Genomic DNA, 27,510 nt, shown 5'->3' with positions numbered 1-27,510 from the left:
CATTTATGACTGAATTAGCTTCCTATGGTATCCATTCTCACAGACAGGTGGAATGTGACCATAGTAAATTAACTTTTCAAAATCAGCCAAGAGTCCAGAGGTTGAAACAACTTAACAGAAGTATACTTTTTTCTTTTTTTTTTTTTTTTTTTTTTTCCGAGACAGGATTTCTCTGCGTAGTTTTGGTGCCTGTCCTCGATCTTCCTCTGTAGACCAGGCTGGCCTCGAACTCACAGAGATCCACCTGCCTCTGCCTCCAGAGTGCTGGGATTAAAGGCACGTGCCACTGCCACCTGGCCAGAAATATTCTTAATGTGAATCAAAATACTTATGAAGCATCTTGTGAATTTTAGGTTTTGCTTAGACGTTTGCTAGGTTTGAAAATAATGACAGAAGGAAGAGCCAGAGATAAGAACTGAAAGACTGGAGAAAATACAGGAAGTACAGTGCTCTGCATCTGTAAAAGAAAACACTTCGAAGGTTCTTATGAAGCAAAATTTACCCAAAGAGTAATGTTGTGATGAAGTTTTTTTTTTTTTTTAATAAGGCAACATTTAATTTGGCTTCTTAAAAATTCTTGTATTAGGACTGGAGGAGTAGCCCAGTCACTAAAGCTCTGATCTTTATAAACATGAGGACCAAGTCTGGTCTTCAGTACCCATCTTAAAAAGGAAGCTAGGCTAGGCGGTGGTGGCACACACCTTTAATCCCAGCACTCAGGAGGCACAGGCAGTTAGATCTCTGTAAGTTTGAGGCCAGCTGGTCTACAGAGCAAGATCCAGGACAGGTACCAAACTACACAGAGAAACCCTGTCTCGAAGAAAAAAAAAAAAAGAAAGAAAGAAAGAAAAAAGAAAGAAGAAAGCTAGGCTGTGTAGTGGCATGCACTTGTATTCCCTATACTAAAGAGTAGAGGCAAGATCCCTGTGGCTCCCCGGCCAGTCAACGTGTCCTGCTCAGTGAGTTGTACACCCGGGAAAAGACTCTGTCTCCAAAAAGTTCAATAGCCTGTAAACTATGACACCTGAGGTTGTTCTCTGACCTCAAGTAAATAGGTACAAATGTGCCTGTGCACACCCCCCCCCCACACACACACAGACATGCACCCATGTAACACGTAGATTCTCATGGTCTATTTTCAAAATACGTGGTGCACTCTCGTTATTGAGCTGAGTTCATCAGAGTTGCAGCAAGTGCTAGGTCTGTCTCTCCCTCATTGGCATGTGGCATCTGCTTGTCTCACAACTCTGAGAGTTAGAAGTTAAGTTACAGGTGGTCTGATATATGACTGACTTCAGGATCAGAAAAGGGGGGTGGGGGTAGCCTCACACCCCAAATCATTTATTGTACAAGGCTTTGTGCCCTGGGCCAATTGGATATGGAGTTTGAGAGGGGTGCAGTTCTAGTCTAAAGGAAAAGAGAATAGGAATTTAGGGGGGTTGTAGAAGTTTTTTAAAAATGAATAACTTGTTCCAAATCAGCATGCTGGCCATGTTTGCTTTGCCTGTGTGCCAGCATTCCTTTCCGAAGAATAGTACATTAAAAACTGCTTCATTTTTACTAGTCTCCTGAATTTGTAATCACCTTATTTCCAATGGCAGGGCGTGGGCGTACGCACTCACGCACGCACATACTACCTATATGAAAATTAGAAAAATCTTATATCAAGTGCTAGTGATACAAGAACATGGTAGAATATATAAGTTGAGTAGACATAGACCGTATTTTGATGCATTCATCGATATGCCTAGAAGTGAAAAATAAAAATCATATGGATACAAGAATGTTGGGAGGCATTGCTGGCTGGTCAGAGTTTGCAGTCTATAGCATGGCCCAGAAGATTTTTCCAAAGCTTGATGACATGGGACTCCTTCCCCAGCAACAAAACTTCTTGCTTTCTACCGGCCCTTATCTGGAAAATATTCCCCAGCCTAGAGGACTGACCTTATCTGAAAGCTGTCTCTAAGCCTGGATGCTTGATTTACCTTTAGGTTGACCCTTTGGTACAGATCACTGCTAGATGTCTCCCTTGTTGCACATATGGTAACTAAGACTTATACTAGGAGCTCTGGAAGCTGGACAGCGGTGGTGCACAGCTTTAATCCCAGCACTTGGGAAGCAGAGCCAGGTGGATCTCTGTGAGTTCAAGGCCAGCCTGGTCTACAGAGCGAGATCCAGGACAGGTGCCAAAACTATACAGAGAAACCCTGTCTCAAACAAACAAACAAACAAACAAACAAACAAACAAACAAAAACAAAAACAATAAAACCAAAAACCTTTTTAGGGGTTGGGGATTTAGCTCAGTGGTAGAACGCTTGCCTAGCAAGTGCAAGGTCCTGGGTTAGGTCCTCAGCTCTGAAAAAAATTAAAATTAAAATTAAATACTAGGAGCTCTGCTATAGGACCTTGCTGCCACATAGGAAGGCTTATGATAGGATCATGCCACTTAATGCAAATTAGTGTTTGTCCCTAGGTTCCCCAATCCTATATATTTTCTATACTCTGGAAGAAAGCTGAGCTGATTCACTGAAGTCTCTCCCAGAGAGCTGTCATGTTTACATGCAATACAAGGATCTTTGCCCCTTTGTCCTTGTTGGCTGATGGCCAACTGACCTCGAAGACAAAAGGGAACCCTCACACAAGAATTAATACTAAGCATCAGTTCACAACAACATATCAACTGTTGTTAAGTTTTTAGTTGATTCACCATCAGACCCTTGAAATGAAAGGAAAAGATAAGCAGGGTAGTGAGACTATATTACTCTAGAACTTGATTGTTTAATAGTAAATCTTCTAAATGGAATATGAAAAATGTGGCATTGAATATTGTCAAGGTAAACACCGAGTCAAATTCCAAAGGCAAGCATAGATGGTGGTTGTACTGAATGGTCTTTTGCACATTTTTATTTTTATTTTTACTTTTGAGGTTATCATGTCATCGTTTCTCTATTCCTTTTCCTCCCTTCAAACCCTCCTATATAACCCCTCCTTGCTCTCTTTCAAATTCATGACCTCTGTTTTCATTAATTGTTGTTGCATGCACAGACACACATACATTATCATATATATGATATGTATTCTACATTATCATGTATATGATGCATGCATATGTGTGTGTGTGTGTTTGTGTGTGTGTGTGTGTGTGTGTGTGTGTGTGTGTGTATGTATGTGAGGGGTCACAAAATAGCTTGACCACACAGCAGCCATAACAGGCTTAGGGGCCTAGACACAGCTTCTGTGACAGGTTTACTGGCAGGCAAACCCAGATCCAGGAAAAGCCTTAAGCTGATACCACCCAAGGATACACCCAGGGGTGAGGAAGTATCTGACATCCCAAACATTCCAACCATTAGATAAGGTGGCCAGATGTCCTTGAGTCTAGCACACACCTATTTTTTTGTTTTACAGATACCCCTAGACAATTGCCAGCCAATCAGTGTCCTGGACTCTGGAAATCCCCTCACCCCAGCCTCTGCTATGATAGAAACTCTGCCCCACCTAAGCTCAGGGCTCTCTGCTCTCACTACTTTGTGAGACAGACAGAGGAACCAATCTCCAGATCTTGAAATAAAGGCTCTTTGCTTTTTCGTGCGGGATTTGGTCTCTGTGGTGGTCTTTTGGAGGTCCCTGTGATCTGGGCATAACATGTACACACACACACACACACACACACACACACACACACACACACATGTGTTATACTCAGTATGTATAATGTTACCTGTATGTATGTTTTCAGGGCTGACCAATGGATACATATACAAGATAACTCCTGTACCTAAGGCTCAGGGAACATTGCAGAAGAGGAGACAGAAAGACAAGCCAAAGAATCAGGAACTTTGCTGTGAGATTTTGTCTCCTAGGAATGTCAGAAGCCACACCCATAACGTCTCACCAACATGATTTTTAATACATACCTGGCTGTGTCTATTCCAAGGGCTGTCATTGTTTGGACACCACCTCTCTGGTTTATTTTGTTTGCTGCAATAAGTACCTCTTCTGTCGATGAATACTTATTGAGGTTGAACTCATGGGTTACATTTTCTCCATACTGTACAATTCCAACCTGAAATACCAAGCTACCGTTGAGTCATGCATCTAGCAAAATTGCCCACTCATTATTCTTGAGTTTAAGCATATAGGGCCAGTAGAATACCTTTTAGCTTTTTAGATGAATGTCATAATTGATCACTACATAAAGCCTTCTACCTCAATAGCAATAAATAATGGCCACTTTGTGACTATGAACAATCCAAAGAAAAACAATAAAATTGCCGTCTCTATCCAATCAAAAAATTTTAGAGAATGATTCCAGCAGGCTCCCAGGGCATATTCTGCTATATTTTGTTTTAGTTTCTTATATGACTGATTCATTCAAATCACATTTAATAAATGAGGAAACAGAGTCTTAAGAACTAATTACCTGGCTGGGGATATAACTCAATGGCAAAGGACTGGTTTCACATGCATGAGGCCCTGGGTTCAATTCTCAGCAGGGAAACAAGCAAGCAAACAAACAAACCAAATGCATGCTCCACACTGAAGAGGGAGACAGGGGTCTAGCCTCAGGAATGTCAAGACTGGGCCCCTCCTAGTATCACCCTTCTTTAGTTAACATGAGCTGCTAGCTTCTAGTAATCAGAAGGAAACTTGAGCTACTCTAGAGTAAATAGGCAAATGAATAAGGTGATAATATTTTTAAAAAGAAATAGAATATGTTATTTCTCCCTTGCAGTTGTTTAGTTGGTCATAAGGTTAAATAAAGGAACTGGAGAATTTATATAATTGTGAGATGAGGCATACATTGTAAGATGATTGAACATGAATTCTTCTTATTTTATGTCTAGGATAACCTTGTTCCTCCACAAATGCATTTTGCACCCAGTTTCTTTACTATATATCCCAAGACTGTAGGTTATTCAATTGGAATTTTATTCCCTATATGAATAAACGGCAGTGTAGTGATATATTGTTTGTAATCGAGGAAACACATGTTGCTTGAAGATCAGAGAACAGAGCTAGCCATAGAGTTAGTCATAGAGGTCAGGCAGTGGTGGCACACATCTTTAATCCTAGCATTTGGGAGACAGAGGCAGAGATCTGTCTGGATTTCTGTGAGTTCAAGGCCACACTGGGCTACATGAGATTAATCTAGTCTAAAAAGGAACGAGCCAGGCAGTGGTGGCACACACTTTTAATTCCAGTACTTGGAGTCACACACCTTTAGTCCCAGCACCAGGAAGGTTGAAACAGGAAGGGATATGGCTAGGCAGAGAAAGGAATATAAGGCAGGAGGAGACAGAAACTCGTGATCTTTCAGGCTGAGGAGTTGGTGAGGTAAGAGGTGGTGGCTGTGGCTTGGTCTCCTTCTCTAATATTTCAGCTTTCACCCTGATATCTGGCTCCAGGTTTTTATTATAAGACCATTTAGATTCATGCAACAAGGTAGGATGTAGCCAACTAGTTACACAAAATATTAAAAATGAATGAGGACAAACCCCTGACTCTAATTTAGGTTATTTCTTTGAGTTATATTTAAATGGTTTTATTACCCATTTTTAGATTTAAAATTATTGTCTCTAATGACAATACAGATTTAAATTATCAATCCTGAGGGATGCTGACCTCAGAAAGAGAAACTCATAAATATTTTGATTTTTGCCATTATAAACATGCAATATAGATTTCAATGAAATACTTTTGTTACTAAGATACTCATTATATCTAATCTTAAGTACCAAGCTTCATAAAGATTTCTATGGAAGCCAGTTGTTCATGAATTTAAGATATCTCACTGAGCTTGTTTCCTTTTTATTTTCACATTTTTAGTTAACTAATCAGGAGTCTAAAAATTTGAAATTTTCACTACCACTCCTGTCCTTATTTTAACAGTACGAAGTATCCTCTTCTCTCATGCCTTTGACCTCCTGAGCTCTGAGAATCTTTCCCTCTGACTCATGGATGACAGCTCTCCTCAAGGGCTTCCTATCCTTGATTCTATCATCTGCAAGAGCAATGGTCTTAGTTCCAAGTGTTTTCTTCTCTGGCCATTAACGTCAGCTCATTTGTCTGTTCTATCTAAGCTGTCAATCACTTGACCATATCAAGACCTCATGACTGCCAATATCTTTAGCAACCTACAAGCTAAGACTGGATTCTATGGTACAATTACTGTAATCATCTACTTGCAAAAATATAACTCATTTAACCTCTTTTCTCCTTCACTAACTCACCTGGCTAACTTCCAACTCCAGGTAAATCCAGCTGTCTTCATGTGTGATTCTGCAGTGCTGAATGTTTCTGTGCAAAAGTCACTTAGCTTGTGTATCAGTCTCCTGCTAAAGTTATATCGATGAATCTCAAATGGGGTCTTGCATTTAAATCCCACCCAACAGTCATACAACTTGCTACTAATGAATGTACTTTGCTCCCATTTGTTGATTTCAATCAGATTTTTCTCAAGGGCTGTTAAGGCTCACAGGAGAATTTACCTATTTATCTTAACTGTGCTCACAAAGAACTCACATGAAAGGGACAGAAGTCATACCAACCATTCAAGGCTGCTGGATACCAGGTAAGTATATTTTTATAATATACCTTACATATCTCAAGGAGTCTGCTCCGAATGATGGATTGTCTAAACAAATTATCTTCACTATAAACACTGAAAACTCAAGATCTTGGTGTGGTGGTTTGAATGAAAATGTCTCCCATAGGCTAAGATGTTTGAAGACTGAGTCCCCAGTTGGAGGCACTGCTTGGGGAGATTTAGGAGTGGTGGCCTTGCTAGAGGAAATGTCACTGGGGTGGCCTTTGACAGTTGAAGACTCACACCATTTCTAGTTCACTCTCTGTGCTTCACACTTGTGGTTCAGCTTCTGCTCCACTTGCCACACCTGTGGCTTGCTTGCCATGCTTGGGTTCACTCCCCTGGAATCTTAAGCCAAGTAAACACTTCCTTCTATAAGTTGCCTTGGTTGTGGTGTTTTATCACAACAATAGAAAAGTAATACACTTGGTAAGACATGTGCTTTATATTTTCTCATCTATCTATCTATCTATCTATCTATCTATCTATCTATCTATCTATCTATCTATCATCTATCTGTCATATATCAAATATATAAATCTGTCTACCATTTGTCTGTCTATCCATCTATCCATTATCTATCTATCTATCTATCTATCTATCTATCTATCTATCTATCTATCCATCCAACTGTCATTATCTATCATCTATCCATGTATCTATCAGCTATCTATTTATTATCTATCATCTATCTCATCTGTTTACCATCTACTTGTCTGTTTCTATCTACCTACCTACCTATCTATCTACCTACCTACATATCTATCATCCATCTATCATCTATCCATCTATATACAATCATCATCTACCTATCTAGCATTTGTCGTCTATCTTCTAACACATTTCTCACTTCTGCAAGCTTATTCTTTGTAAATGTTAAAATACAGTGAGCTTACAACAGTCAGTTCCCTCACCTTTTCTGAGTGCCCGACTTCTAACTACCCTACTGGAGGCTATTTACAACTGACTGTCTTTAGGATTTTCACCTGTTTTGCTTTGACAGTTTAAAGAACAGGAACATTTCTTTCTCCCAACCTATCACCCTCTCCTAGGCAGGGCCTGAGTGCAGGGAACAGCAGCCTGGGGCCTGGACTCAAGCTGCATGTCCCTTGTCCCTTTCAGGTGGACATGTGCTTTATATTTTCTCATCTACCTATATCTATCTGAGGCCTGGACTCCACCTGAAACCACACCTATGGCTTATCCTCTGTCACTACTCCGCTTTGCTTCCCTGGATCCTTGTTTCTTTTCTACAGGAAGTGCTTCCTTAATAATCCATACCCTGAGACTCTTCCCACAATCTGCCCTTGGAAACTGGACCTCATGCATTATCAGTGCTCCTTTATTCCCACCTAAACCCGGATGTCAAGGTCTTGAACCTCGACCACAGCAGGGGTTGTTCTCACTGCGCCCACTCTCAAGTCCTGCTGTGTAACATTGGGCTATTAACTGAAACAATGCAGCCATCACATTGATTCCCCGTTCAAAACCTCCCATTGTTCCCCACTGCTGACACCAGGGACTCGGCAAAATAGTTTTATATAGTATTTTCATACTCATTTCAAAGAGAGAAAAGGTAAAATGCAATGCCACTCATTGACGTGCCAGGTTCCTTTAAAAAAATCGTTAAAGCCAGGCAGTGGTGGCGCACACCTTTATCCCAGCACTCAGGTGGCAGAGGCAGGCGGATCTCTGTGAGTTCAAGGATAGTCTGGTCTACAGAGTGAGTTCCAGGACAGGTAAGGCTACACAAAGAAACACTCTCTTGAAAAATTTAAAAAAAAAAAAAGAAGAGAAAGAGAAAAAACTTGAAATCAGAGTGAACACCACATATACACATATCTCTCCCCACAGCTTTGTCGCTCCATTCATTCTAGAAGATTCAACTCCACCTTCCTTGCAAAACGTTTCTCACCCAGCTGTCAACACAGCCTATCATCCTGCCATTGACTTCTCCCGTCTGAGAACTCAGGGGCACACTTGTCTACACTGCATTCCTCGCAGCTGGGCTGTGTGCATGTCTTATCTTTACAAGTGGATTGAAGTTCCCAGGGTCTGGCAGGGTAAAGAGCACGGACTGTGTCACAGCTTTCCATGTTCCTTTATCCCTTCCTGCTGCTTTGTTTCGCTCGGAGTTGACCCTCGTACATTCCGAATAGATGACTGTGACAGTGCAGGGAAGCAAGTGGAAAACTGAGATAGCCAAGAAACAGGGAGAGGCAGACCAAGCGTGATACACAGAGTGTGGGAAACGAGAAGGGACAAACTCAGATATTGGGGGAGGCGACCTTCAGTGTTGATTGATGGCCAAGGCTAGATGCATATTTTCTTAGAAACTAGACAGGACAAAGCCTACTGTGGGGCTTCATTGGAAAGGGGACCATTCATTAATTTTTGTCTTACGAGTCAAATAATAATACATATACATAATATTATGCTGAGTGCTGGTAAGAACCAATTCAATATAGATGATTTCAGTTCAAGATTAGCTTCCAATTTAGGACAGGTGAAACAAATCCATATAAGCATGACATATATAAATAAGCATACGAAGTAAGTAAATATGAAAATTAAAGATGTAAAGATGAGTCAAGCATTGAAAACAGGTCCTGGGGATCAAGAGGAGAAAGAAGCATTCATATTCACCGCTTTACAATGAAAAACTTCATGGACGAAGGTACATCCAGGTAAAGGATACAAAGCAGATTAGAAAATCCTATGGGGAAGAATAACGTGGCATTGATTCTGGAGCACAAGTCAGGGGGATAAGGAATCTAAGCCATTCAGGCAATTAAAGGAAGGAAAAACAACCAATGATTACACTTAACCTGAAGGTGTCAAACTGTATCAGAATGTACAGAAACTTGAGAGTAGAATTTAAGTAGGGACTTTTGATACATAATTCACATGGGGGATGTTCTAGGTAGTTTTGCTAAGTTGAGGGGAGTAAGCAAGGGTGATAGCTGAAAGAGACAAGTGAGTTCAATCTGGACATTCTTTAATGAAGAAAGGCAAGAGAGTACAGTATCAGCAAGAGTGGATGGATGCAGCAACACTGGACTCTGGTTCTACAGAGAGCTGATAAACAGTCACAAGGACAGCCTTATATAAGGCATGGTTCACACTGGGGCGATGTGTTTGACCCTCTTGATTAGTAGAACAAAAGGCATAGGAGTGAAATGACAGCCAGAGACCAAAGCTTGATAGCAGTGCAGACCTGTAATCTTAGCCCTCAAGAGGTGGAGGAAGCAAAGATCAAGAGTTCAAGGTCACTCAGTCTGCTGTACATTGAGTTCAAGGCCAGACTGGCCTACATTAGCCCCTGTACCCAAAAAAGAAATAAACACACAACAACAAGAAAAAAAATCCTGAAAACAAGCAAATAAACCAACAGCAGAACAGTCAAAAGCCAGGGACCCAAGAGAAAGCTAAGTCTACTACACAAAACACACCCACTGTCGGCCATGGATGTTTCTTTCATGTGACATTTGCTGTAATTTTCCACTAAATACAAGAGGTACAACCAACCCCTCCTCATGTAGATCCTTCAAAATTAATTATCCTTTTACATTTTCTCCCAGGAAGTTCTAGCATCCTAGTCTATGTTAATAGGTAAGATTTTTTAAAAAAATCCATGGTCAAAAATAATCTTGGAAAACACAGAGTAAAACGTTAAATATGTGTCTTTACAGCAGGATCCCACTACTCCTACTTCTCTCTTTTTCATACAAAAATGTAAACTGTACAAAAGAGAAGGCTTGTTTGAACACGCACCTGGCTACAAGAAATAAGTAGGAGAGAAGAGGAGAGGAGAGAAGGGGAGACTTTGCTCTTAATTCTGTCTTAATTCAGTTGTGCTCCTCAAATTCATAAGCAGATTGTCTGGAAACTATTCTCTTTGTGTTTGAAAAGAAAATGTTCCAATCACAGATTGGAATAAAGACATGATGCATTTTAATTTTACTTAATGGAATGATTTTGTGAGGGACATACTCAATACACTATAAAACATAGTTTGGAAAATTGCTGTATAACACTAGCCATTATCTACCTTTAAAGATCGACATTCTCACCCCCATTGTATTTGTGAAGTAGCTTTAGCATGTAGTTATACAATGTATGTTTTTCCTCATTGCTAAGATGATGGTTGTTTTTGCTTGTTTGTTTTAAAGCAGAAACACAATTTTGGAGTCTTTTCTTTAGTGATCATGGCATCTGATGTAATATTTTGTCAGCTAGATACTTTAAAAATACCTGCTGACTTAGAATCAATGAATTTTCCAAATGGTTTCATTTCTTTTGCAGCTAAAGGGAAAGAGACAAGTGAATGTAAAGCATATTAAAAGAATAGATAGATGATCCTGACTATTCTGTCATGAAACAAAGTCTCATCCTAGATTCCAGTGTTTTTCCAAAATAACAAGAAAATTAAAGAAAGAAAAACGTTTGAAAGTGGTTATTAAGTATGTCAAGTCTGTGTACTTTTAATAGGATTTCTTTAAAAAAAACATGTGTATGTATGTGTCTGTTTGTGGATGTGTGCATGTGAGTGCAGTGTCACTGGAGGACAGAGTCATCAGATCCCCTGGAACTAGTGTTAGAGGTGGTTGTGAACCACTGTGGATGCTGGGAATCAAACCCACATCCCCCAGAAGAGCAATACATGCTCTTAACTACTAAATCATCTCTCTAGCCCAGAGTCAAAAAAAATTAAAGGAATCATTCACTCACTCAGAAGTATATTATTTCCTTCTGTGGTAGAGTGACTTGCAATACTGGTGCCTAAATTTTAATAGTGTGAACTATGTTTACAAACTGTCATTCAGCAATTAACATCAAATCAGCATCTTCTTTAGGGAGGGAATGACAGGGAAAAGCTATCCCATTTTCCATGCATCAGTGAGATGCCAAACTGCTTAATATCACAAGAGCTCAGGGTTTGTTGCCTGACCAATATGTGCTTTCTTTTGTCAAATGATACCACCCATGCCCTGCCCTGCGATATGTTTCTTGCATGATTAAATCAGGCTACAAATGTGATGATAATATGGGCTGCAGTTGGAGCTAGCTGTCAGCACGGACCTTTCTGGAACTGTTATCCAAAGCCAGGCTTAAGCTTTTGTCACATGAACAGGGACATAAATATGACCGGTTCAAAGCTATATGCTCATTTCTAAGGCAATGAGTCCTTCGACTCATTTAGTTGTCTGATAGAGACAGAGATCCCAGCGAAGGGGCATCTTTAACTGGCATGTTGCTTGACGAAAGAGGCTGCAATGAGGTCAATCCAGGCAGAAAACCACACAGCAGGGTGATGACAGCAAGTACTATATTTGTGGTCCAGGGGCAAATCCTATGGGACAAATCACAGCTGGGACAAATGGGAGGAAATGAGTGAACACCTGTGAAGTAAGATTGAAACACTGGAAGTCCACTGGAGTTTCTCATACAAGTGCCGCTTAGCCCAGGGTTCAATCTGACTTCATGAAGCAGAGTAAAGGAAAGAAGTCACTACAATGCTTTTTTGTTTGTTTGTCTTACTATGAGAGAAACTGCCAGGGTTCTTTTTAAAAAAAAGAAAAAAAAAAAAAAACATGAGTGACCTGCTTATCTATAAACTCTAACCTGCATCCCAGAAGTGAAAGAACAAAGGCACAATCCTGTCATCGAAGAATTCTCAGACAGCCAGGAGACACAGGCCCATTAAACAAATAGAAATGCTATGAAGGAATGAGAACAATGGGTGAGGGCATGAGAATGCCATGGAAACAGGAAAGGGGATCCTGTGCATGAGATCATCCCAGTAAATTGAACAAAAGTGACATTGGAAGATATCTAATGAAGTCCACAGAGCATACAGGGCTGGGATGGCGGAGGGTGTTCCATCCAGAGGGAGTGTGAAGAGTCTCACACACTATACGCAGGGCAAGGAAGGACCAAGGAGAGTCTGAAGATTGAGGTGGGCACCACTAGGGGATGCACTGGGAATGACCGTGGCCAGGTTGTCATTTGGGCCTTTAAGTGCCCTGAAGAGCTTGTACATTATTTAAAGGGCAAATAAAGTAGACTTTTATGTAAGGAGATTACCTGAAATTTACTTTGGAATGATTGTTGGAGTACGTGTTGGACAGAACTGGGGAAGAACGGAGACCAGGAGACAAGCCAGGGTGAAGGTTCATCTCCTGCTGTGTACCACATCCAGAAATTCCACTGATTGACAAGGCAGTGGCTGCAGGACCCAGTTGGGCTTCATTTTGGACATAAAACCAATGAATCAGGTGCCACATTTAAGGCTTCTAGGAAAATGGCCATAAAATGTGCAGTAAAAAGAAAGATAAATAATATTCCTAAAATTTAATTAATCTCTCTCTTTCATTTTGCCTGCTTTAGTGCCATGCTGCACTCCTGATGGGAACAATCTAGACATTGTTCCATTAGTATATTTCACTTTTATATCAAGCCTCACAATTTACTGGTTTTATTTAGGGTAATGCACTTGTATTTGACATATTTACATCCTTCTCATTTATTATTCAAAACAATGTTATGCTTAGGTATTGAGGATCAATAAGACCTCCATAATGTTTATACCATCATATCTTTTATGGCAAGCTCCAAGTATTTCAGGTTTGTTTTTATGGGTGGTTTTTGAAAAGACAATTTTATGGCCTTTACTCTGCCTTAGGTAAAAGATTTGGTTGGCAAAAATCCCTTGACTATGTTTGCAAAGTCTTAATGGGGCCACACCAGAAACATGGAGGGATTCGTGAGTACCTGATTACAATGATATCTCCGTCATTTTTATGTATCGACCTAATGTATACACATTGTCCTGTGACAATATACACATAAGCATTTTTTCCTTCCCTCCTTTCTTTCCTCCATCTCCCTTTGTCTTTTTGGGATAAGTGTGATTTTGAGAAATGTTTCATGGCTTGAGACTCTTTCATTGTTTGAAGTTACTAAATGATGAATCTGTAACTGCAGAAACAGGGCAGCACTAATCCCTTCATTGAACTAAATGTATTGTTGTCACTACAGAAAACAAAACCTCACAGCCTGCAACCTTTTATTCCATTTAAAACATGTTTGGGGTGAAGTGTTTCTGCTGATATCAACCAAGAGATATCCCAAGGTTTTTCTAACTCTTAGTTTTAAGATGTCTGTTTTTTTCTTTTTAAGGTACTATATTTTAATTTGGATTTTTGCATGAAAAAAGGGGAAAATCAGGTTCAAAGGGGAAATGAATTAAGTAACAACTGTTTTATGTGGCTCTATCTTGATTAAAACAAAGTTCAGACAAAACACCAAAGTTTACTCTTAGTTCAACCTTTCTCCTGCCTCTGCTAATGGAGGTCAGAGGCCTGTGGTTGAGGAAGGGGCATGGCATGCTTTTCCTTTACTGGCCTTTCCACATGTTTCACTTAGGTTGTTACCCATCATTTCTGACTGTTCTAGACACAGAGTTGGAAAGATAAATTCCTACTTGATTGGTACTGTCCTAGGATGAGCTGGGGTCTCATAGCTGTCTACTACAAAGCTATCTACTATAGCTTTTTTTTGTGGGTCTCTTGAAAAATTCTTTTTATTGAGACCTCATGCTAGATCTTGGTGAGTGACCCATATTGATCATGGGAAACACACACATTCTTGACTCTAACAAATTCATGGAAGAAAGGAAGATCCCAGGATAGATGTCTCTGTTTTAACTTGACCAGCAGTAACTAAGCATAATTATTGGTGCTGCAGGTATGTTGGGGATTAGTTGGTCGTGTGTTCCAATTCTATAAACACATCACAACTACTATAGAGCTTAATGGAACATATGTCAAGATCACTGTAGGGCTCAGGTTAATCTGTGCAGAGAAATCTTCACAGATCCATTCTTTTCATATTATTTTATTTTATTTGGGTTATGTGTATGTGGTACATGTACACATTTATGCAGTTGTGTGCATATGTGACAGAGGGTGCTTATGTATGTGTGTATTCACACACACATGGAAGGCAGATGTTGACATCAAGTGTCTTCCTAGATTGCTCTCTGTCTTGTCTTTTGAGACAAGATCTCTTATTCAGCTTGGAGCTCATCAATTTGTTTAGCTGGCAAATAAGCTCTAGGGAATGTACTTGTCTCCATCCCTCCAATTTAATGGTCAGATTACAGACATGTGCTAAGATACACAGTGTTTACATAGGTGATGTGGCTCTGAATTTAGGTAACATGTCTGAGCATCACATAATTTACCTGCTAGGCCATCGTCCCAGTCCCTTAATTCTATTTTTAATGCAGTTATACCTTTGATAAATATCAGATGCCTAAGAGTTGCTTGCCCTTAGTTGCATAGATTTCCAGTTTCTTCTATAAAATCTCTCACACAACCTATTTTATTTTTCTTCTTCTCATCAATGGAGGTATAAATGAAAAGAAAAGGGAAGAAAAATTCTAGAAGTTAATTCTGCAAGTCAGTAAGAATTGAATTCTTTAATCACAACAAAAGCAAAGCAACCCATGAATCAAATTTCTTTAAATTACATTCATAATCAGTCAGAAAATAAATGTTTTTCAAAAGTGGTTGTCAAAACAAATTTTCCATGTTTGAAAAGATTTGCTTGAGACCACATGGGATATTAACATAGATTTCAGTTCCTATCTTCGGAGAGGAAATACTTTTCCACATTTTATATACATGAACTATTTTCTGAATCCATTGAAAGGAGGTCATATTTTAAGAGTTTAACATGTCATACTTAATGTCTTATCAAGTCTTTAGAAAATGTAATCAGCTTAATGATCCCTTCTCAACCCTTTTACATTAGAAAAGTATTTATGAAACTAGTCATTGATATATCTTAAATCAGAATGTAAAGACAGTATAAATAACCAAGGCTAAATTAATATGCTTAGGAGAAAATTAAAAATGCCACCTGCAAAAAAAAAACTTATCAAATATCCACCATCAGAGGAAAATACAGCAAATATTATGCTGTTCACATCTTTTTGTCTACTGTTCACTAAAGTTCATCATTTCAATGATAAGTGGTAAACTAATGTGGATAAGATAAACCACCCTTTGCTCTTGAGTTGACTGTACTCCAGAGTGAGTGGCAAATACGGACACATGCACATCAATATAAGCATTGAGCACTAAACTAGACTTTCTAAACTTTAATATATTTAAGAATCATATAAGGTTCAAGTTCATTTTTCCCATAACATCTTCACAAATTCTGATTCTGGAAGTGTTGGATATAGTCCAAGCACCTGGGGCATTTTGAAGCAGGAATTACAGCCGGTGTGTGTGAAGGAATACTGCCTCAAATAGAAGTCCCACCGAAGCAACAGTCACATCTCTTCTTTCCCACAATAACCAAAGTCCTCCCACTGAGCTGCCACACAACTTGCATTCACCAGTTATTCTGATTGAATAGATGAGTGAGTGTGGTTGAGCTTCACTGTGCCTGGTCCCAACAAAATGTGATATGGAAGTTCAGAAATACAGTCAGTTCCTCTACTTTATTTTTGTAAATTAAATTACTTTTTTTGAGACAGTGTCTCACTATGTAGCACAGTCAGTCTGAGATTTGCTGTGTAGCCCAGGGTGGCCTCAGGTCACAATGATTCTTCTGTCTCATACTACTATACCCTGCTCAGTGTCTCTCTTTAGGAAATGGGTTGTCTTGGGTAGAGCTAGAAGATGCTACAAATGACACTGGGGATAATGTTGCAGAAAGAACTATCTGTGAAATAGAACTAAATGAATTTAATGCCATCCTTGACTTCACGGTGAGTTCATTTCCCTCTATTAACCCAGTGAGTTCATTTCCCTCCGTTAACCTGTAGCACCTGGCCCTCAAGGGCTGGCCTCCATGCCTCTAAATAGCGTCATTGTTCCATCCCAGAAAGGCTCAGAGCTCCATGAAGCCCACCCTGGCAAGCTGAATTTCCTCTGATGTCCAAGCAGAATAGTTTCTCTGGGAATGTTAAGACAAATTAATTGTAGTTCTAACAGTGAAAACACACACACACAAAAAAAAATGGTAACAGATTACACTGAATGTGTAAGCATATGATTGCTATCTATTTCCAAACCCAAGTCATTGGCACCCCTTTTCATGGAGGCCGTGATGATTATTCTAAAGCAGGTGCATTGGCTTTCACAAACAGCTACACATATTTTTATAGTGAAACAAACCACTGGATTTAAAGATAAAATGAAATATTCAAATGCCTAGGCAATATTAGAAATTAATTTTTTTTTCAAAGACTGTTATAAGGCTCGGATAGAAAAGGTCTGTTAAGACAGTAAAAGTGGGTGGACAAAATAAGTGTGTGTGTGTGTGTGTGTGTGTGTGTGTGTGTGTGTGTGTGTGAAACATCACAGGGAAAGTGGGGAGGGAAGGAGGAATTGTGAGCAAGTATTTCTATATCAGCCATGATAGTGGAGGGAACAGACCACCATGGAGCACAGAGTACAGAGTGACCCTGGCCAAGGGGACCTAGAAAGGACAGGAGAATCAGAGTGACAAGCTACATGGACTCTGATGGGACCTATTCTGAGACTTTTCTAGAACTGAAGGCCTCAGAGAGCAAAATCTTGGGATTGCATTTTGAGAGCTTGCCTCTTCCAACCTGCGACAACCCGCCAGGTGAACTGGGACCATCACTAAGCTTCTCATACATTGACATGTGAGGCTCGGTGACTAAAGATTCCTACCAGTTTCATTTTCTCGAAGTATGAAATTTAACCCACCCAGGTAGGAAAGAGCGGGAGAAATGAGAAAGGAAAAGAAGGGGTTCTTTAGAAAGGAAAATGGGGAGCTTCATTGAGATGGACTATATACCTGAAGAAAGAGCCAATCAATCGTCTCCAGTGTCCCTTCAGCAGGTACAACATCCTCTCCTAGTCTCAAGACTTGAGAAGATCAATGACATGCTAAAAGCCACATATAGGAAAATTTGCATTTTATGGTAAATAAAAGTCTATTTTTTTTAACTGATTTCAAGATGTTCCAGTTGGATATTTACAATATTTTCCCTCTAGTATGTCTCCATAGGGAATTTTCAGTCTTGGAACATGGCAAAATAATAGTTCATTTTAAATAGTTCAATTTAATAGTTCAAAATAATAGTTCAATTTAAATTATTCTACTACCATCTCTTTGGTAAAGTATATGTATACAATATAATATATGTTATAAACATATATGTATATATTTACATGAAAGAGATTAAGTCTTCAAACATGTTCAGAGACACATTTGTGTACATGTGTAAATTTTGTCCCAATTTTAATGTGGATGTGACAAACACTGATGTCCTCAGACAGCTCTTTCCATGCTTCAGAAATTTCTCCCAAAGTCATCTCAGAAAAGCAGGGGAAGAACACTGGGTGACGTGAGTACAAAGCCCTGAGGCTTCCTATGCTCTCCTGTTTCCACCCTACTGTGCCACAACCTTTAACCTCTGACCCCCGCACTGATTTCAGCCTCCTAAGCCCTGAGCTCACCCAGACAGTTTGTCTGTTATCCATCACATCTCCTATGTATTTTAAGATATTTGAATGGATAAACTTAATAAACACTAAATCGATTCAATACAAACTCAGTATCTGAAGTGGAAGCGTCATGTGAGTAGTTTATCTCCTGTACAGGCTATAAAGGCAATGAGTTTAGAACCTATACCCTAGAAAACAGCAGCTATTTTCCTTCCTGTGGCTAAAGCCAGGTGTATTTTCTTGTCTTTAGGGACAGAAATGACTAAAACATGGAAAACAGACCTTAAGGAGTATCCAGTGGTTGATTAGTAACTTGCTTCATTAGTTATAAGAAAGGTGATTATAATGTGACAGTCCTCTGAGATTTCATTTCGTTTCTTCAAACTCTGAAACCTCTGCTCTGATCTCACCAAAGGTGACTGTTTGATAACTCAGGATTAAATTGTCAGTTTACAGAGATCTACGGGGGTAAGTTGTACATGAAAGTAGAGCTTTCATATTTTCCATTTGGCAAATATGGTCTAAAATTAATCTTTCTTTCATTTTGTTTTTTATTAGTTAATTTTTAGAATTATCATACTTTATTAAAAATCTGAACTTTTTTTCAGAATTATCATGTTTTATTAAAGATCTGAACATTTTTGTCTTTTTAAAAAGATAAATATATTTTTTAGACTGGGTCTTCTGTGTAGCTCTGGCTTGCCTGAAACTGGTGATGAAAACCAGGGTGGCCTTGGACTCACAGAGATAAACCAGCCTCTAGCTCCTAAGTGCTGTGATTAAAGGCATATGCCAGCACACCCAGTCAAAAATCACTTTAGTTCAATTTAACTCACAAATAAACACAGCATACATGTAGTTTAAGGGAGCCTCCCAAACACTTGCCCAGTCCCAAACTATGCATTTGAGTCTTTAGGAAACAGAAGTGAAAATGCAGAGTCACATACCTGTGTCTGTTTAGGGCCAATATCCATTCTCTGAAGAAGGTCATTTAAAAAGGCGGTGACACTTTCCCAGGGGTAGATACTGTTGGAGCCATCCAGGACAATGACTATGTCAAGCTGAGTGCTGCATTCTGAAACAGAAGGAAGTGGTGTGCAAGTCTGAAATCTACCTTCTTAGGAGTAAGTCAAGTATTTTCCTGGCTGAAAGAAACTCATTTGAAAAGATACACTGATGTTTGTCAAAGTGCAACCATTGTTTAAATACTGTATTTGGTTATAATCAGTTTGGACTTTGTGCCACAGAATGTCCCCTGCTCCTTCTGAAACAGGTTTCTAGTATAGCCCTGGCTGTCCTGGAACTCACTCTGTAGACCAGGCTGGCCTCAAACTCAGAGATCTGCTTGCCTCTGGCTCCTGAAGTGGTAGGCTTAAAGCTGTACACCACCATCCCGGCCTTCTGATTTAACTCTATTAATGATATACATGCTACATTTGAGAATTTTCTCATCACAGGTTTGATTCTATTTTTATTGTGTACAACTCAAACAACGTTCTCCTCCTCAAAGAGATTCACTCTTTAAATGCAATCAGCATGATAGCATTAGCCACAAAGTTTAAACATGATTCTCAAGGTTATTTATACTAATATCAATCCCCAAAACAGGAGCAAAGTTTTGTTATATACTGGCAAAGCAAATATTTTCCCAAGTTGGTCATGCTAGTAGATGACAAATCAGTGAAGCCTTTTGGTATGCTCTTATGTATACATGTATCTCACTCAGTGTTTATGCTTTCAAGCATACAAACATGGCATAAGGTGTGTACCTTGTACAGGGGCAAAGGAGTTTACAACTTGAAATGTAGGGCTGACATCAGAACAAATCCCGGTTGTATAATGCAGATGTCCACATCTATAGGCATACAAAGGCCCACATGCCTTTAAAACATAAAAAATGAAGACCTTTAAGACAGAACATCCTTTAACAGGTTTCACAGACATTAACTAGCTTCAATCTGACTTTTATGAAATATATTACTCTTTTCTTTCTCACCAGAAATCCTCCGTTTGGGTTGGTGACTAAAGTTGATCCAAATGTCATGTTTTCTTTGATTTCTGTGACATTGGGAATTGATGTGTTCACTACAAAATAGAGCAAAATTTCATGAGCATGAAAATATGTTTCATAATATGAAATGAAGTGCCTCCTCATTAAAACATTCTATTTGCTTTGCTCATCTCATAGCACATTCTTGTTCTGGTTCAACTAAATAGCCTTCCCAGTACTGGGGAATATAATGAGCAAGTTAAGGCTGAAGAGCTGGCGGATTTCCCAGAGACTGTGTCTGTATCACTGTTTCAAATAGTTTGGCTGGACTTCGAAAGAAAGAACGCAGAACTAGCAGGGCAATGAGAATGTGGGATCGGTTTTCACACGTTTTTGCTAATTGAAACAAATGCAATATTTAGTTTCCTAAGAGCATGGAGATAATTTATGTTCTTTGTTATAAACAATCAATGGCCAAATTCAACTTCTGGGAGGAAAACTGAATGTGCATGGAACAGAAAAGTCAAACAAGATGGTTTTATCGGAATTTCCAAAATCATAGGAACATTATGAGAGCTGCAAAGAAAGCTGGATCAAGATTAGAGAAGTGTCCAGGAAGTTTGGATAAAGAGAATACAGTGATGGGACTACATTAGACATTCCAGATAGGAATGTTGGGTCCCACAGCATTCCAACCTGACAAAACTGGCAAGAAGCATTACTTAAACATTCACATTAAAAATAAAAAGACTGGACAAGAAAAGTGAACACTTAAACTCTGTTTGGAGTGGAGGGCATAAATATTTGAAAGTGGCATAACTCAAGTTCAAGAAGATTCTTCACACTGTTCATGTCTGCACATATTCTTACCTACAGGCTTTCAGTCAACAGGGAAACAGGTTCCTGGATGGTGCATTTCATTTCCTAATCTGAGAACCCAGTTTTGTTCAAGGATTTGGTCTGTCTTGCTTTGAAAGCATTCTTTTTTTTCTTTTCTATTTTTCCTTTTATTGAAAATAGATTTTTTCATACAATATATTCTGATTGCGGTTTTGCCTCACCCAACTTCTCGCTGCCTCCCCTCCCATCCACACCTTTTCCTTCTCTCATTAGAAAACAAACTGGCATTTGAAGAATGGTAATAAAATAAAATGAGATAAAACAAAAACAAACAAAATGAAACAAGATAAAACAAACAGAGGGAAAAGAGCCAAAGAAAAAGCAAAAGAAACACAGAGACACAGAGACACACATGAAAATCTCATTAAAATACAAAACTGGAAAAACACAATATATATACAAAGGACTTGAAATGTTTAAAAAAAAAAAGCCTTGACAAAGCATTATGAGTCAAAGGACCTCCAAATGAAACATCTTGAACTGGGCTACTATGTACATTGGTATTCAATGACATGCACTAGAGATTTTAAGTGAACATTGTCTAGGATCATGATGCATTGATAGGACAATTAGAGGCTATTGAAATGTTTCTTACTGCTAAAATTTTTAGGCCAGTTTAAAAGCTATTCTAATTTTCAGGAATGGAGGATAAATCCCAGAGAAACTCGAAAGATGCATGAACCAACCATATGAAGACATTGGGAAGAGACCTCAGGCAGCCAGGTGGTACAGGAGACTACAAAAGTGTAAAGAGGCTGACACTGGGCTCCTTGGTTTTGTGTTTCATTTTTTCTCCTTAAAGAGACACATGATCAGGAAATAAAACTCAAACAGAAGTCCCAGGCTTGGAGAAAAGGAGGGTAGAAATTTAGGGTCAATATCAGCATGTACAAAAAGGAACATGGAGTATCTTGAAAAATGAGCCATAAAAGGACAATTATATGTTTATGTATTCGATCTGTGTATCTGGATAGGCAATGTGAACAGTAGAGTCCATACAGCCTAGTGGAAATTAAAAAGAACCAAATGGAATACTAAGAACTTATAGCTGGAAAAAAAAAATCAGAATCTGGGAATGTGTTCAGCCAAATATATTCCCTGTTAATACAAAAAAAAATACCACTCAAAGGAACATAAAAGACTAGAACTACTATATTTATAATTAAAAATATAGTTTAGTTTGTGTTCCAAAAATATGAATAACTGAGGAGAAGCCAAAAAGTTTAATCCAATGTCAAGGAAAGGCAGCAAACTGGACAGTGATGTTGGAGACATCCTTGATGCTGCAATTCAGGCAAGGCATTCAAATATCTATGGTAGCTGTTTTCATGAATGTAAAAGAAAAATATTCACAATCATTTCTGAAAGAAATTAGAAATTGAAAACCAGAGATCTGAAAAAAATGCGTTATCTACAGTGAACTTGTAGGGATATAGATAATTTAATCATTTTTAATATTGTATAGATACTGAAAGAATTCTAAATCCTCTCTAACTTTAGAACTTTTCTAGTCATACTACAGTCCAAGTGATATTTCTATGAAAACATAACTATTTTGATATAACTATATTTCATATTTTTTAAAAAGTCTATCAGTAAATTTAATGAATGCAATTTCTTTCCTTCAGTTTCCTTTAAAGATTTGGGTACTGAGTTGCATTTTGTGTGAGGAATGTGAGAGATTTTGGCAAACCGCCTGTTTTCAAAGGATCCTGAACAATGTAAGGGAACAAAATACCAGAGGAGTAGCTCTTCTGATTCTATGACTTTTCTGATGAGTTACAGAACAAAGGGCTGAAGGATCCATGATGTTACTCTATGTGGATTCTAGATAGCAACTGTAGAATGGTCATTCATTATTTTAATACTTTATATTGTTTCACACTAATACTTTACATTATAATATTAAAATAATATTCTAAGTCACTTGAAAGTTTTTTTTTTCAGTGAGAATATGGGCATGAATAAGGATGGACTATTTGATTTTACACACCTGGCAAATCCAACTTCACGCAAGGCATTGATCTTTCTCTCCCAACTGGGCACTTATAGACATCTCCGGTTCTTGCTTTGGGTTGACCAACTAAAGGAGAACCAATAAGAACCCTGGAAGTTGAATAAAGCAATTAAAAAATTTTAAACATAATGAGGCATTTGCTTTAATTATCTTATGGTAAATTCTAAGACAGTTGACAGTTGGTCCCATAAACACTACAAGATTGTGACCCCGTTGGTAGTTTGATGTCATCTAAAACAAGCACAGTGTCACCATCAAGCTTCAGATTTTTAATGTTGCTATAAATCTTAGTAGTCAGTCTGGTTATCTCTAAGAAAACAAACAAGAAATGCTAGGAAGAAAGGGTGTAGAGAAAATGAAATCGGTAGAGATTGCATTAAGCACAGCTATTACAAAGCAGTAAAGCTCCCTCATAAAACTTCAGGTGGGGATGGAGAGATGGCTTAGAGGTTAATAGCACTTGCTGCTCTTGCAGAAGACCTAGCTTTGAGTTCCAGCACTCCCACAGTGGCTCTCAAATATTTGTAACTCCAGTTCCAGAGGATCCATGCCCTCTTCTGGTCTCTTGAGGACTACATGTACACGGTATACAGACAAACACACAGATAAAACACCCATGCACATAAAATAAAAATAAATAAATATTTTGAATATAAAAAGAAGTATATATTAAAAATAACTAAATAGTGCATTACCATCTGATCCAGCTGTACCACTCTGGGATAGATATATAGTTGAAGTTTAAGCAAGCATGTACAGAGATACTTACACATCCATGTTTATTGTTACACTATTTACAATAGCCAAGATATGGCACTGGCTTTGAATCTCATCATCAGATGAACACATGCACACACACACACACACACACACACACACACACACACACACACACACACACAGAGAGAGAGAGAGAGAGAGAGAGAGAGAGAGAGAGAGAGAGAGAGAGAGAGAGAGAGAGAATGGAGTTTTCTTCAACTCTAAAGGAGAATGAAATTATGTCATTTGCTGGAAAATGGAAGAGGACATCATAGTGTGAATCAAAATAAGTCAGATTCAGAAAGATAAGTATTTTATATTTTCTCTTGTATAGAGAAACTATACATCTATATATGCACATACATACATACATACATATATAATATATGACATGAAAGTAGAGAGAGAACCATATTGGGGTAGACGAAAAATTTTAAAAAGCGGGAGGGCAATGGGGAGAAAGACAAATATCATATTCTCTCTAATGTGAAGAATCTGGAGCTAAAGGATGTACACATAAAAGCTGCAGTGGAATCAGTAGGGCAAGAGAGGGAAAAGGGAAAAGTGTAAAAACGTATGAGTAACAGCAGATGACATACATGTTTAAACAGGGCACTGTGAGTTATTTTCTATACTAACAAGGTATAATTTAAATAATTAAAAAGATGCATCAGAGGCATCATCGATTTTGCTTTATTGTTTTTATCTATCACTACCATATTTATCCCAGCTAATCCTGCTACTGTGTTGCTTTATGAAAACACACAAGTATAAATGAGGTTTTTTTCCCATGAGAAACTGCCAATTTCAGAGAAAGCAGGAAACATAAACATGAGATCATCCTGGGATTTAATATGAGAAGGTCTTAGATTATAAGTACTTAGAAAAGCAGGATAGTTCTGAGATCCTGGATAAAATCTTGTGTCTTTTTAGACAACATGATGAAATACTCCATCACTGATGAAGAAAATAGAGCTATGTTTCAGCTCCTCCTCATTTCAGGCAGAGTTCAGATCTGTGCCATTAACCTACATAATCTCCCAGAATATCATCATGAAAAGACACTTCAGAATTCACAATTGCTAAGGCCCTTGGGTGGATCCCCAACTGATGATTTTGATGATGGCTAAACAGCTATATTCAGTCTCTAGGATTCTTTCATATACCATAAAACTCTGAACTTCAGATTGTTTGAGGGTATGTTCTTATGAGCTCAGAGAAGACACAAAACACATTAAAGTATTCTAAAACCACATCTATATCTAGTTTGGAATATAAGTATGTCTCACTATTCTAGAATAATAAATTTAGATGAACTAAAATTTAATAGGAACTTGTGTAAATAACTTTACCAAACTGCACATTACTGTCTATCTTAGTACAGGATGTGGGAAGCCTTATTTAATGGGAGTTCATGTGAAAAAGTCATGGAGGATTGGGTTGACAGCACAAAAGCATGAGCCAACAGTGTATTTTAGTGCCAAATATGCTAATGTGACCTTAGGCTGGATTGCTAGAAATAGATGCTCTGGTCAAGGAAAGCGATAGCCCCTCTGTGCTCTGCCCTGGTCATGTCTGGAATCCTCACATTAAGTGGAACATAGGCACAATGGAATGCATTTAGGAGATTGTGACTCAGATGGTTGAGAGTCAGGCAGTTTTGTCAGGGAAGAAATGCTCCAGAAAAACTGGGACATTTAGTGGAGGGAAATGCCGAAGAAGGACTAAAAGGTTATAGAGGGGTACATATGGCTCAAGCAGACACTTAAACAATTTTAAATACTTGTAAGTTTGTCGTGCTGGCAAAAGATGTTGTTTATTTTCTATAAATGCTTTGTAAAAGCTTGAATTTACGTAAATAAACTTACAAAAATGATAAATATTGATCTATGAAGCAGAATTCCTTAAACATATGGTATGGTGCACTGGCCGAACATTTTCTGATGTACACAAAGAACCGTAAGAATATTTCAATCTTTTAGGCTACAATTCTTACTTCCAGAAAGTCATCATTAAAATGGTCTAAAATAAGGAAAGGGGCTTAGTCCATTAAGGCAATGCTAAGGGATAATTAAGAAACAAGGACGGCAGCGTAAGTAAATGATTATTATAGGCACATGCTGGAGAACCTTGTGTTGCATACAAACCAGAAGTTAATGAGTGTATGCAATAGGATGAAACTTTATCTGTGACCCAATTCAAAGAGAAACCCTAGCTAATTCAAGTGAAAAACTGGTCTAATTTAAAGGTGATGAAACCAAATTATTAAACTCACTATAGTTGCATTGATAAACACCTAGCATTTATTGAGTTTATGCCATGTGCCAGACACTGTCCTAAGTGCCTTCCATATTCTAAATAATTAAATTCTCTCTGTAGAAGGTAGCACAAGCCTTGGTGATAGGCTTTGTGAGTTCAAGCTGTGGCTTTGGTGTTAATAGCTATCTGGTTAAAGGTAAGTCAGTGACCTGTGTGTGTCTTAATTTCTTCATGGTCAAAATGAAGGCAGATCCCTATCTCACACGATCATCACCACAAAGGTTAACACAGTTAAGATGTGCAAAAGGCTTAGACTAGCCTCAAGCTCATATTATGGGTTCTCTAAATGTCAGTTGTTTCTATTGATGTATCTTTATTTCACATTAATAGCAATTAAGGTCTATGTGACACATTTATTTAAAAGAGGGTGTGTAAAATCACAACATGCTATACCAAAGAGATTAAGATTAGTTTCTTCTACAGTATTGTTTTATGCAATATGGCTACATAAATTTATAGTAAAACAGTTTAGAGAAATTAGTGTACTCGTATTGAAACTTTTAGCATTTGGCTAGATAAGTTAATGCTTATTAAAAATGGGATGGAGAGATGGCTCTGTGGTTAAGAGCACTTGCTGTCTTCCAGAAGGGTAGGGTGTCCAGAACACACATCTGGTGGTTCTCTGCTGCCAGAAACTCAAGGTCTTGAAGATCTCACTCTCTATTTTGTTCTATGCAGACACAATCACACATAAGCATGTTCACATGCACACACACTGACATATATTCATGCACATAAAGAAAAGAGGAGTCTAGCTAGGCATGGGGATGTATGTCCTGGTGCTTGGGATGTATCAAAAGGAAGAATGGGAGATCATAAGTTCAAGGCCATTTCCAGCTATATAGTGAGTTTGAAGCCTCCTTGAGCTATATGAGACACAACTGGAAAAAAAATAGGCATCTCACATTTAAGCTAGTCCTTGAGATGAGGATAGAAAAGGGATAAAACTCAAAATTCAAGTGTCTTAAAACTGAAGCATGAAGATAACTGTATGTATCACAGCAGTGAATGAGTCTAAACAGTGCAAATTTAGCAAAGTCTTAGGAGGAAATGTGTCACTGTGCTGTTAAGTGCTTGTAGTTCAGTGTAGATGGATAGAAGTTAAGTAGATGAAGCTCAAATCATGAATATTATTATGGTCCACCATAAAAACTTTGCAAGTTAAAAAACCACCAAACTTGTATATATGTAAGTACTTGTATGTATGTATGTATGTATGTATGTATGTATGTATGTATTCATCCATTCATTCATTTTTGAGGCAAGATCTTGCTAGGTAGACAAGGCTGGCCTCCAATTTGTGATCCTTCTTCCTCCACTTCCCAAGTTCTGGCCTAAACGTATATGTGACTTGACTTGCATTACAGGTGAGTGTCATATGAAACATATTTGCCTGCATTGCTGGGGATAAATTGGAAGGAAGCAAAGTTAGGGGAG

General features: G+C 38.4%; 1 protein-coding gene across 1 annotated transcript in view; it reads right to left on the bottom strand.

Annotated features, from left to right (window-relative positions):
• Itga1 (integrin subunit alpha 1) overlaps positions 1-27,510 on the bottom strand; it is a 145,431-nt gene that overhangs the window by 57,519 nt on the left and 60,402 nt on the right. Inside the window, exons 3-7 of the mRNA XM_006979431.4 lie at positions 22,972-23,084; positions 20,085-20,173; positions 19,858-19,969; positions 19,036-19,163; positions 3,919-4,067 (exon numbers count right to left, since the gene is read on the bottom strand). Of these exons, the coding sequence (XP_006979493.1) occupies positions 3,919-4,067; positions 19,036-19,163; positions 19,858-19,969; positions 20,085-20,173; positions 22,972-23,084 (591 nt within the window). The remainder of the gene's footprint in view (positions 1-3,918; positions 4,068-19,035; positions 19,164-19,857; positions 19,970-20,084; positions 20,174-22,971; positions 23,085-27,510) is intronic.

The sequence above is a fragment of the Peromyscus maniculatus genome, chromosome 15, assembly GCF_049852395.1.
Source record: "Peromyscus maniculatus bairdii isolate BWxNUB_F1_BW_parent chromosome 15, HU_Pman_BW_mat_3.1, whole genome shotgun sequence".
Lineage (NCBI taxonomy): Eukaryota > Metazoa > Chordata > Mammalia > Rodentia > Cricetidae > Peromyscus > Peromyscus maniculatus.
Note: the sequence above shows the minus strand (reverse complement) of the source record. Positions and strands in the feature narration are given on the sequence as shown.